Genomic DNA, 13,004 nt, shown 5'->3' with positions numbered 1-13,004 from the left:
TGTAGTTACGTTAATGGTATATCATAGGTTTTTTTTTCCTTCTAAATTTTTAAGGAAATATGAAAGGTATTTCTCTAGTTTGGTCTCAATCAATTAAGACATCTATAATATCTTAACATAAGTAATAATGAGCATTAAATTTTTTAATGTATGAAGCAGTAAGGTTAGTTGTTTGTCAAAGTTAAAGAAAAAAAAATTTTGTTTTAAAATCCAATGAAATATAAAAGGCCTTTTTTTGAAAAAAAAAAATGGGAACTTTTTGAATTTTAGAAATATGATTGTTTAAATTACCTTGTTTGTAGACTTCATTATTAAGTTATAATCATCTAAATTATAGTAGACCACAAGATAAATATGTATAGATGATTTGTTTATTTATTCATTATTCATGAATCATTATTTCATTGTTTACTTATAAATATCTAAATTAAAGTTTCTTTTTTAAATCTAAATTAAAATAGATGAATATGCAGAGGTAAAATTATATAAAAAGTTAAAACTACCTAAAATGAACGTTTAACCACTAGCAGATATGTGTTTTTTGAAGACTAAAAGTTTGCTTGATTGCTTTACCTCAAACTATATAACTATGCAAATATTGTCGCGAATGGTTCCATCATTTACAAATTATCAAGTTTGATGGCCTTACATGAACTCATGTTTTGTGAAACCCTTTTTTTTCTTTTTTTCTTTTTTCCAAAATAACTTAAGAATATTAAAAATTAAGTTATCACATGTAACTATAAAACATGTTAGTGATATGAAAAATAGAAAGACTTTAAATTTTTAAAAAGTATTTTTAGTCAACTGCAATATAAAACATTTTTTCTCAATATTTTATATAACTTTTCCCATAAGATCAATATTGTAAGCAGCCTTTAAAGATGATACATAATATTTTTGAGAAGAATAAGAGAAAGCAGACACGATGCTAACACATAATATAAAATTATTAAGTTTGCGTGATTTAAATTTGTGGCAAAAAATAATAATATATTTATGATAAAGGTTTTTATCTAAATGATATATAGTAGTCCATATTTTTTTAGTCTTGATTTAAAAAGTTCATTCTCAACAGTCTTATAAGGCTACAATTGCTCAATTAATCTATAGGCCTAGACACATTCAAAGAGTGCCATCTAAATTATAAATTATATGACCCTTTGGCCTTTATCACACAAATAATTGATTCTCCTAATGTATGGTACCGGAAGGCAAGTGTGTCTCTAGGTTTTTTTTTTTTTTATTTGTGCTGCATAAGTATGGAGGATGTGACTGAATTTAAATGTTGAATAAAATAAGATAAGAAGCAAAAAGAGTAAAAATAAAATATATAACAATAAACATCAAATTATCCAAGCCATTCTATGTAATATAATAACATTATATCATTACATACTATATGTATAATGCAATAGGATAATATTTAATAGTAAAAGAGAATAGAAAAGATAACAACTTAAAACACAACTAAATCGCATCAACCCAAAGTAGAATCCTAATTAACACAAAAATTCATCAACTTAAGTATGGATACAATAAAAAAAAATGAAAAACAAATTGAGAGAGAGAGAGAGAGAGAGAGAGAGAAGTAACATTTTTGTGTGAGAAAACTATGCATAAAATAAAAAAGAAAATGTCAAATTTATAGTAATATGTTAAAAATAAGAAGAGTCAAAATAAAGGAAGATAAAAGGGTAAAGAATTAATGATATTAAGGTAAAAAGTAGTGGAGAGATGAAGAGGTAAAAGGGAGGGAGAGTTTTGGGAAATTAATAATAAAAATAATGGTTTAAAGATATTTTAATTTTTAAATAATGGAGTTTTTAAGTCACCTTATTAAATGAGAAAATGTTTTAAAAAATATATAAGAAAAATTAGAAAAAAAAATGATAATGACATGGCTGCTGAGGTGGCTTAACCTAAGCGTAGCAACAATAAATTCTACGCTTTAGCTTTTAATTATATATAGAATAGATTCTTGGAATTAAAATCAAATACATGTGATTATGAATGATTAATTAGTCTTAAAATAAGTACTTATAATTAATTAAGTGTCAAAATTCCATTGGTTTAAACCCAAAGACAAATAATCAATATACATATAGAAAAAGCAGAGACCTCATGTGGGTTTGCATGAGATTCTGCCAAGTTAAAGTAAATTAAATATTGACTTTTTGTTTCATTTGGTTTGATATTTCAAGACTTTAATTTCTAATTAAAAAATAAATATTTGTTTTATCCTTTAGTTCTATACTTCAAGACTTTTCATCTCTCTCTCTCTCACACACACACACACAAAACTCTTTATTTTTTAATTTTATCAATTTCACCTCTTGCACTTCTATCCCTTTATATATACCCACCCATAGCCCTTGATATCATCCCATGTCAAATACACACAGACCAAAAACGATGTCATGTACCTTTAATCTTTCAACAACACCTACCTAGATCTAGCGTTATTGTTTTACATAATCTTAACCCGTATGAGTTGGATACAACCAAGGAAGGGGGGCTTGCATTTTATATTGAACTAGCTTGTAACCTCATGCATATGCATGGATACAATTAAATATATACCATAAGATGCATAATATAATTTCTATATATATATATATAATTTAAATACTATTGATAGTGATTTTTATATTTTGTTAATTCTTTAATAAATGTAAAATGTATAAAATGTAAATTTTCCATGTTTCTTTTAAAAAAAATTATTGTGAAGCGCTTTTTTTTTACGATTTATTTATTCTAAACTCTTTGATTTTTGTACTTAATAACTTATTTGAATGAATATTTATAATGTGGTCCCACATTTGATTCTAAAATTAATAAATAAAAATCTTTAAGAATAAATAATGTATGGCACATGGCACAAAATTGGAACTGTAATTTGGAAATTTAATTTGAGTTTCTCTCAGCTTCACCTATTATTATAAATATAGACTAGCCGTGAACCCAAGCGTTGCACGTGATAATTATTTTTATAGTGGTTTTATTAAAAATATTTTTAACAATTTAAACTAATTTTATAAAGAGTAATGTATTTTGTAATCATATTTTTATTTATTATAGGAACAATCATAAATGTAATATAGAAACAATCATAAATATAAATTTTGTTGTACCAAAATGAAAACGATACAATTTTTCTAAGAAATTCAAAAGGCAAGTTAACGAAAATATTCATTTTTTAATAAAAGTTATTTATAACATTTTTGTGAATGATTAAAAAGAATATAAAATTTGAAAATTATTATTTTAGTTTTAAACAAATTTTCTCAAACCTTATTTTTTCTGCCTACATTCCAAAATACTGAAAAACGTAACTAAAAAAATTAATAAAACTTAACAATGATTAATTGGACCAATTCGGAAAACAATTTGTTGTTGATAATCTATTAAGGTTATTTTCTTTGCAAAAATTGTAATTTTTTCCACCCAAAACATATTACTATCAAATAAACAATTAGTAGCAAACTCTAAGAATTAAATTTCTATATATGCATTATAATTAAAATAAAATTGTAAAAGCTAAAATTTGTCACCCATTCAATTATTAAGGGAAAGAGAGTAGTGGGGAGATAAAAAGGTAAATAGGAAGAATGATATTAATGTAGAGGATAGTAGGGATAGGGGTTTCCAAACCCGACCAACACCCGCCAGACCAACCAAACCGCCCAATCCCCACCTAATTTTAGCCTAAACCAATGCTCCTATAGGTTGATGTCGGATTTCCACACCTAAGACACGACGTCTGCGGTCGAGTGGCAGGTTTTCTTCTCCAAAACCCGAGCCACTCGACCTGACTGATGTTATATACAAATCCGGCCAACTTCAGCAAGATCAAGCTCAAATCTGTGGAGATCCAACAGGATCTCGGCCAAATTTGGTGAGATTTAGCCAGATCTGGCCAAATCCCAGTAGATTTCGATGATTTTGGTGCAGATTTCAACAATTTCGATGCAAATCTAGTAAGTTTTTGCAGATTTCGAGAACATTTGCAAGCTCTAACGACTTTCCCACAGACCGAACCGACCTGAGCACCACCTGAACCCAAAACTGACTTGACCGATTGACGCCAGCGGTCTGTTTCGAATCCTCCTTCCTTCCACCCGACGCCAGCTGGTCGGGTTCGGACTGGGTCTAAAACCGACCCAGCCTGACCTGTGGACAGCCCTAAGTGGGGAGATGAAAAGGTAAGGGAGGGAGAAAGGCTTCCCCACCCTCTAAAATTTTTCTAACTTTTATGCTTTTCTCTAAATAAATGGCATTATAGAATACTTCTAGTACTTTGTACACCACAAAGGATTATAAAAAAAAATAAAAAAAAAATAAAAAACAAAAATTGGTCAAGTTTCATAGTTTAACATCTAAATTGAGAATTATAAAAAATCATGCTATGTAATAGAATAAATAACAAATTATCCAAATCATGCTGTGTAATAGAATAATATTATATTTTTATATGTTATATTAAATTCTTTAAAACAAAATATGATAACATTTAACAATCAAAGAGAAAAAAAAAAAAAAACAAAACAACTACAACAATTTAAAAAATAAAACTAAATCGCATTATCCCAAAGTAGAGTTTTAAAGAATATAAAAAATTATCAATCTAAAGCAGAGATGCAAGAAAAATAAATAAAAAAATCCACCAAAAAATTGAGAGAGAGAGAGAGAGAGAAACAACATTTTTATTATGAGGGAAAACTATGCATAGAATGGAAGAGATAGTGACAAATTTATAGTAAGAGGATGTGAATAAGAAAAGATAAAAATAGAGGAAGATTAAGGGATACAAGAAGAATGATATTAATGTAGAGGTAGTGGAAAGATGAAAAGGTAAAGGAGGGAGAAAGATTGGAGAAGTGTAAAAATATTTAAAAAAATAAATATTAAAAAAATTATAGATAAATTGGAAAGAAAAATGATAGTAACGTGGATGCTGATATGGCTCAACTGGAGTGTAGCAACAATAAATGCTACGCTTCAACTTTTAGATGTATATATATATATATATATATATATATATATATATGACAACAATAATTATGATTTTAATATTAAGGTCGGACGTTGTGGATTTGTGGGTTTTGTAAATGATGTGATTGACTAATGGGTGCTTGTGATGTGTACTTTGTTTTAAAATTGAGGGGAAAGAGAAAGACCCATTATGTATCAACTTTTATTCTATATATTCCTCCACAAAAAAAAAAAATTCTTCATTACTTCAATTGAACAGTTATAATGGATATGTGTACAATTTATAATTGTTTCTTTTTATGATAAACCTATTACTAATAAAGTTGTATAACAATTATGCTATAATACATATATAATTACAACATTTTCCAAAACCATATTATATAAAATATTATAACATTATCCGTACATTGCTCAGGTAACTTACTAGTTATTCTTAAAAGTTGGTCTCAAAAATCAATTTCACAATTATGAAAACATCTTAATTTTTTATATTTTTATTTTAAATTCAATAGATTTGAAATTGATTCAAACCCAAATAGTAATTATTATTATTATTATTATTATTATTATTATTATTATTGTTACAATAAAAGAAGGGACTTTGTTGTAGACAGACTTGAAACTCAAGTCCACTAGTAGTGAGGGAACCGAATATACACCGATCATATGATTCATTAACCATTGGCAAATTCAAATACTCCTAAAAACATTTTTGTCGTTTGTACGAAAATATCCATATAGGTTTGGTTCCCCTCGTGAATGAAAATTTGATGGGTCGCCATCCATCCAACGGCCAATCTCTCTCCTACACTACACTATAACATATATACTATATACACACACACACACACACACACATATATATATATATATATATATATATATATAAAATGATGATAGCATATATGATTTTGATATTAAGGTCGGATGTTGTGGATTTGTGGGTTTTGTAAATAATTTGATTGATTAATTGGTGTTTGTGATATATATTTTGTTTCAAAATTGAGGAGAAAGAGAAAGACATATTATGTATCAACTTTTATTCTATAATATTCCTACCAAAAAAAAAAAAATCCCCATTACTTCAATTGAATAGTTATAATGGATATGTGTACAATTTATAATTGTTTATTTTTATAATAAACTCATTACTAATAAAGTTTTATAACACCATTGCGCACCATTGCACACCATTGCGGTGATCACTCCACAAGTATAAATGCTTGTGGGGTGTGGGGGGACAAGGGCCGAGGTTTAGGTCTCTAGGAGAGAGCTTCACACACATATACACTTAGATTAGGTTAGAGTATAAATTCTATCTTGTATGAAAAAAAGTTCTATAAGAATTATGCTATAATACTTATATAATTACAACATTTTTTCATTCTCAAAAAAAAAAAAAAATTACAACATTTTTCAAAACTGTCTTATATAAAACATTATAACATTATATGTGCATCGCACAGGTAACTTACTAGTTATTCTTAAAAGTTAGTCACAGAAATCAATCTCACAATTATGAAAACATAGTAGTTTTTTTGTTTTTTTTTTTTTTAATTTTAAATTCGATAGATTTGAAATTAATCCAAACCCAAATAGTAATTATTATTATTATTATTATTATTATTATTATTATTATTATTAGTATTTGTTACAATAAAAAAAAGGGACTTTGTGGTAGATAGACTTGAAAGTCAAGTTCACTAGTAGTGAGGGAACCGAATAGACACCAATCATATGATTCATTAACCATTGGCAAATTCAAATACTCCTAAAAACATTTTGTTGTTTGTATGAAAATGTCCATATAGGTTTGGTTCCCCCCGTGAATGAAAAGTTGATGGGTCGCCATCCATCCAACGGCCAATCTCTCTCCTACACAGACTACAACATATATACTATATATGGCCAATCTCTCTCCTACACTACACTACACTACACTACAACATAGATGCTATATATCATACACATATATATATAAAATGATGATAGCATATATGACCTTCGACCGACATTATCAACAAATATGAGCTTACCATCCTTCTTCCCATCACCCATCTAAGTTTGATTAATTTGCTTCTGCTCTGTTCTGCTATGCTATCTTCCAAATTCCCCAATCCCCATATTTAAACAAGAGTGAAAAATTTTCCAAATTAGTGGGTCCCAAATATTGCAAAGACAAAAATTCACATTGCTCCACATTGCTCCAAAGTCCAAATACCCACAAATTCTTTTGCATAATTCTTGTTTGTTACCTTGTTTTTCTAAAGAGATCACATAGGAATTCTCTACTTACACATTCACATATCCGGTCCAGAACTGAACCCGATTCTACAGATGGCGGGAATTTTATTAACTGTTATCAACCGTACCCGGTCCAACTGTTTACCTGAAACAGATGAAGGGCACTGACAGTTAAAAACCCAACAAAAGGAAAGAAAAATTACCACCCAAATTCCATTTTGCCTTTTACTTCGTATTTTTTTGTCCTTATTCAGATTGGTTGTGTCTTTCTTCACCTTATTCTCTGCTCCTAATAGCAATAGCTAGCTGTCTCCTTGTTATCTCTCACTCTTTTTTGGGTTTTGAAAAGAATGTCAGTAAAGCTTTTCAAGCTCTCTACTTTGCTTTATTACCAAAACCAATACCAAATCCAACCCTGTACCACCAACAAACATGGCTTCCTTACAAGAACTGCTTGCCAAGGAAGGATTTGATCGCAGGAATTTTGGTAAGTCTCAAAAGCCTGTGAAGCTTATCAGAGACAGAGGTCAAGGAGATGACTCAATAGCACTGCCTATATACATCTGCCATGACCACCGAAAAACTGCCCATCTCTCCGCTACCAAAAAAGGGTCTTCCATATTTGCATCATCTAAAAGGGTGGGTTCGGTATCAGAGAGATCGAATACTAATAAATCATCGGCGACAGTGTCTGAGAGTTCAAGAGCAGATGAGCCTCCAATTGATGAAGTTGCTATTAAAGCAGTGATTTCCATCCTCAGCGGATACATTGGCCGGTACGGGAAAGACGTGAATTTCCAGGAAACAATTCGAGACAAGTGCAACTCTTGCTTGGCCAGAAGAAAAAAAGAACCAGATAATGGGATTTTCGCAAACATGGAACTTGTTATCGACAACATTGACAAGTTAGTAGTTGAACAAGGGACTAGGAAGGAGCTAAGCATGAAGACACTAAGGAACTCCATTCGGCTTCTAAGTGTTGTTGATTCCTTAAATTCTAAAAAGACTAAGAATGGTTCAACATGCGGAATACCCAATTCTCATATCTCTGCAGTTGCTCAGCTTTTATTAGCAATCCTCTACAAGCTTGAGAAAAATGATAGGATTTGTGCTAGGCACCTACTTCAAGTTTTCTGTGATTCTCCATTTCTAGCTCGAAACGACTTGCTTGCTGATCTTTGGGAGCATTTCTTTCTTCCCCACCTTCTCCATCTTAAGATCTGGTACACTAAGGAGCTTGAAACTATTTCAAATTCCAACTATATTGATAAGGAGAGGAAAGTGAAGGCCTTGAGCAAGGTGTACAATGACCAAATGGATAAGGGGACTATTGAGTTTGCTCTGTACTATAAAGGGTGGCTTAAAGTTGGGGTTAAAGCCCCTCCTGTTCCTACTGTGCATTTGCCATCAAAACCCAGTTATGGATCATCAAGGAGGAGATCCTCAGATTCTTACACTTCGCGGTCCTCCATGAGCAACAACTTGTAAGTCTATAAACAATATAATTTGTTGAAAAACTTAACCCCCCAAATTTTTTTTTGACATTTGGTTTATGTGCTAATTTTGAATTTTGCTTTGTGGTTGCCTAAATCATAAAAGATACCAAGCTGTATTTGGGACCTCACTTGAGCGAAAATCTATGGACCTCCGTGATCAAAATCGAGCTTCAATCAATACGTGGGATTTAGAGGAAAAGGATAAATTATGTACAGATGAAGATAACAATGACTGCAGTTTTGTTCATGTGGGTATTTCTCTTTACATTATATTAAAGTCAGTTTTTTTTTCTTGGCTTTTGCTTTTTCTGTTATATGAAAAAGTGACTGTTGCATTGCAGATGATCGTCTTTTTTCTGACTTGTACAGAAAGGATATGGGACTCATCGAAGGTCGTCAAGCCAAAACAATAGAGATTCGAGAGCTGGATCAGGGCCTGAAACACAAAAATCAGACTATTTCCAGATCTTTACCTGCCGAAGTACGCCAAAAGAGTGCTTAGTGAAAGGCAACCTTGCAGCCAAGAATCGTTCGGTCAGAAAGGAAGAGAATGCCAATTCAAGTGAGTTAATCAGAGCTATTGATACTGTTTGCTCCTCAGATATTCTTAGCGAATGTGAAATTGCAATTCGAATAATCTCCAGAGCGTGGTTGGACTCACGTGGTGATCCTGCCATTGAAGTTGCATTATCAGAAGCATCCATTATTGAGGGGATGCTAGAGGTTTTGTCTGCTTCTGATGATGATGAAGTTTTAGAGTTGATAATATCAATTTTAGCAGAATTTGTAGTGATGAACGACGTGATTAGGCAGATTATACTGAATTTGGATCCACAGCTAGAAATCTTCATGAGACTTCTGAGAAGCACTTCTCTGTTTCTAAAGGCTGCTGTTCTGCTTTACCTAGCAAAGCCAAAGGCAAAGCAGATGATATCAGTTCACTGGGTGCCATTATTCCTTCGAGTGTTAGAGTTTGGAGATCAGTTGCAGACCCTCTTCACAGTACAGTGCAGTCCTCAAGTGGCAGCAATTTACTTTATAGACCAACTTCTGACAGGTTTTGATGAAGATAGGAACTTAGAGAATGCTAGACATGTGGTTTCTCTTGGGGGATTGAATTTGCTGGCACAGCAAATTGAGAGAGGGGATGCTCATGAAAGGACCAATGCTGCTTTGATCATATCCTGTTGCATTCGAGCTGATGGCAGCTGTAGAAATTTCTTGGCTGAAAATTTGAACAAGGCTTCTCTTCTTGAACTTATTGTCCTTGAGAACTGCAAGAATTCTAATAGCTATGCTTTTTCTTTACTAACTGAGTTAGTCTGCCTTAATAGGTATGAAGTTTTACCTTTTACATTCTCTTTTATAAGCTCAATCCATATTATATTAATTCAAGAAATTCTTACCAGAAGAACACAGATAATAGAATTCTTATGTGGACTAAAAGAAGGATGGAGTGGCTTGAACACCATGCACATTTTATTAGCCCGTCTCCACAGAGCACCAGAAGAAGAATACCCACTGGTTGCTGCAATCTTATTGCAGCTTGATCTTCTGGTAATTCCATATCATTTCTTTCTTGTTTTTTTTATTTTTATTCAGTCAGATAATTTTTTAATGGTTGCTGAGAAATCTTTAAAAAAAAAAAAAAGAGTTGTCATATTTCTGACTCCTTAGTTCCTTAAATTTCTCAGCGACCAAACAGACCAATTGTATGATATCTGGTTGTGCATTCTTGAGCAATCACCATAACAAATTGCACAAACATTGCAGGGTAATACTATGAAGTGCAGTCTATACAGAGAAGAAGCAGTTGAGGCAATCATAACAGCTTTAAGTTGTCAAATATGTCACGAAAAGGTTCAAGAACAATCAGCAAGAGCTCTTCTGATGTTGGCAGGCCGGTTTTCTAATACTGGAGAGGCATCAGCAGAAAAATGGCTTTTACAACAAGCAGGTTTCCATGAGAGTTTAGGGGATTCATTTCATAGCAAGGAAATTGTCACAGATGGTTTCATGCTCTCAGTAAGCTTACAATTACATTAAATGAGCAATATAGAATTAATCAGGAAGAAACTAGATAAATGACAGAAATTTCTTTTTGCTGTAAGAATGGGGCTTGACTACTCCCCCTGCTAATAATAAATCTGATCTTAACCACTCTTTTCTAATGAATTATTCATTATGTGGTCTTTATTACATTACTAGGATGAAGAGGAAGAAGCAACAGAAAACTGGCAAAGGAAAGCAGCTAGTATGTTGTTCAACAGTGGGAACAAGAGATTGTTGGTCGCCCTTTCAGATTGCATAGCCAATGGCATCCCAAGGTTAGCACGAGCAAGTATCATTACTGTTACTTGGATGACCAGCCTTCTCCATTCAGTTGGAGATGAAAATTTGCGGTCTATGGCATGCTCAGTTCTCACGCCACAATTGCTAGAATCCTTGAGTTATGAAAAAGATCTCGAGGAAAGAGTGCTGGCTTCATACTCACTACTGAGTCTCATGAAGAGCTCAGGTATGAAATATTTCACATCTTTGGAAGTACTTTTAAGAAGAATGACATAATGGTATCTGTACTCCTTAAAAACGTCTTTCTTCTATGACTAGGGATTTACCAAATGCGTTACTTCTAATCAGAAACCTTAAGTCATGATCCTTTCTCCTCACTGTTGGGGCAGCTAATTTGGCCAACATGTTTGACTAGCCAAGCAGACAAACGATTCTTTCATTTCTCCCACATTTCGATTTATATAAAAATTTTATCTGATGCCCCAACCAACAGAGACCCAAGTCCTAGAATCCCTTCTAAATGGTGATTTGACATAGATTCTACATCTGCTAACCAAGCCAATTTTAGAGCATCTTTACTGTTGGATCATAAATTTGACTAGATGTCATTACTCTTCCAAGTTTCTTTCCAATTGGGCATTAAAATCAATATTTTGATATCTGAGGTTCTGATTAGCTGAATACCTTCAGTTGGTTGCCTCTTTCATTACTAATTTTATCACTTTTCCCAAACAGAATGTGTTTCTATGCTCCCATCAAATGATAAAGAGTTGCTCGGCCATCTCCATAATCTCTCCCTGGTGACATGGACAGCTAGTGAGCTTATGTCAATCATCCCGAGTAGCTCGAGACACTAGTAATGGCCGATTACAGAAATGCAAGCAAATCATCAAATATTAAACTGCCCTCTTTCTAGATATCCACCAATGTCTGAATCTGTTTAACTCTTCGTTAAGAAAAAACATATGTGGAGAAGATTATGAGGGTTGTATGGTAGTTTGTGCAGTACTGCAGTATATTTCCACATTAGGATTATCTTTTTTTCCTTTTCCTCCATTTTTGTATACTGGAGCATATCTTGGAAATAATTACATACTAAAATTATCCAAATAATAGTGAAACTGCACACTCTAGTATCTTTTTAGAAGAATATGTATTTGAACCATAGGAGCTAGAAGTTGACAACGCACTCATATAGGTGATGTTATTGTTGATGCAATCAAGGAAGCAGTACCAAATACCAAATTCACTTGTGGAAAGATTCCAAGTGATCAAAGCTACTGTAGTTGTACATACTTGTAAAGAACTCAAAGGAGACATGGGTGTGATAATAAGGTAGAATGACGATGGTGGGATTGTAATTGGCGAAGTAATTCCCAAAGAAAGTTGTATAATTTTTGTGCTATTGGCTAGGTCCCAGCAGATTGATTAGGAAATAATGCTATAATATATCATGTTTCTTCTGAATTATCTATGTTTTTTTAAAAATAAAATAAAATAAAATCTTTGACTACATACTTTTTAATTAAGGTCATTTACAATCAGTTAGTAGAATTGAAATCTAAAAAAAAAAATATTGATATTTTTAAGTTAATTCAAAATAAAAACATTATATAATGTCTTTGAAAAATCAAGGCGCACATAAAACATTTTAAAATTTTCATGTATATGATCATATTGTTAATACCTCTAATTTTTTTTTTTTTCATTTTAAATTTTAAGTATTCAAATGATTTTTTTTGGAATATCTTATATTTAGATTAATATTTTAACTTCACATATTAATGATTATTTATTAATTATTTACATTTATTTTTTACTTTTTTGAAATATATATTTATAGTCAACATAATTAACGAAGAAGTTTAGGTGTAACATTGATTGTACTCTCTAATACTAGGCTTGAAAAAATATTGAAATCAAGCATGAAAAAAAAAATTATATATATAAAACTTACATTTACATTATATTTTA

General features: G+C 31.6%; 1 protein-coding gene across 1 annotated transcript; it reads left to right on the top strand.

Annotated features, from left to right (window-relative positions):
* Positions 1–7,512: 7,512 nt before the first annotated feature.
* LOC142642002 (putative E3 ubiquitin-protein ligase LIN-1) lies at positions 7,513–12,477 on the top strand. Its single transcript, XM_075816349.1, has 7 exons — positions 7,513–8,726; positions 8,842–8,986; positions 9,108–10,072; positions 10,148–10,295; positions 10,512–10,763; positions 10,947–11,256; positions 11,766–12,477. Exons 1-7 carry the CDS (start codon positions 7,675–7,677, stop codon positions 11,885–11,887), a joined length of 2,994 nt encoding a protein of 997 aa, XP_075672464.1. The 5' UTR covers positions 7,513–7,674; the 3' UTR covers positions 11,888–12,477.
* The last annotated feature ends 527 nt before the right edge of the window (positions 12,478–13,004 follow it).

The sequence above is a fragment of the Castanea sativa genome, chromosome 7 (assembly GCF_040712315.1).
Source record: "Castanea sativa cultivar Marrone di Chiusa Pesio chromosome 7, ASM4071231v1".
NCBI classification, from domain to species: domain Eukaryota; kingdom Viridiplantae; phylum Streptophyta; class Magnoliopsida; order Fagales; family Fagaceae; genus Castanea; species Castanea sativa.
This window is presented reverse-complemented; position numbering and strand designations above follow the sequence as displayed.

What these genes read in the sequence shown, in the direction of transcription:
- LOC142642002 (XM_075816349.1), top strand. Translation starts at nt 7,675, where the DNA reads ATGGCTTCCTTACAAGAACTGCTTGCCAAGGAAGGATTTGATCGCAGG. An exon ending in ATGACTGCAGTTTTGTTCAT is followed by an intron (nt 8,987 to 9,107) that starts GTGGGTATTTCT and finishes TGACTTGTACAG; the next exon opens with AAAGGATATGGGACTCATCG. An exon ending in TATTGCAGCTTGATCTTCTG is followed by an intron (nt 10,296 to 10,511) that starts GTAATTCCATAT and finishes CAAACATTGCAG; the next exon opens with GGTAATACTATGAAGTGCAG.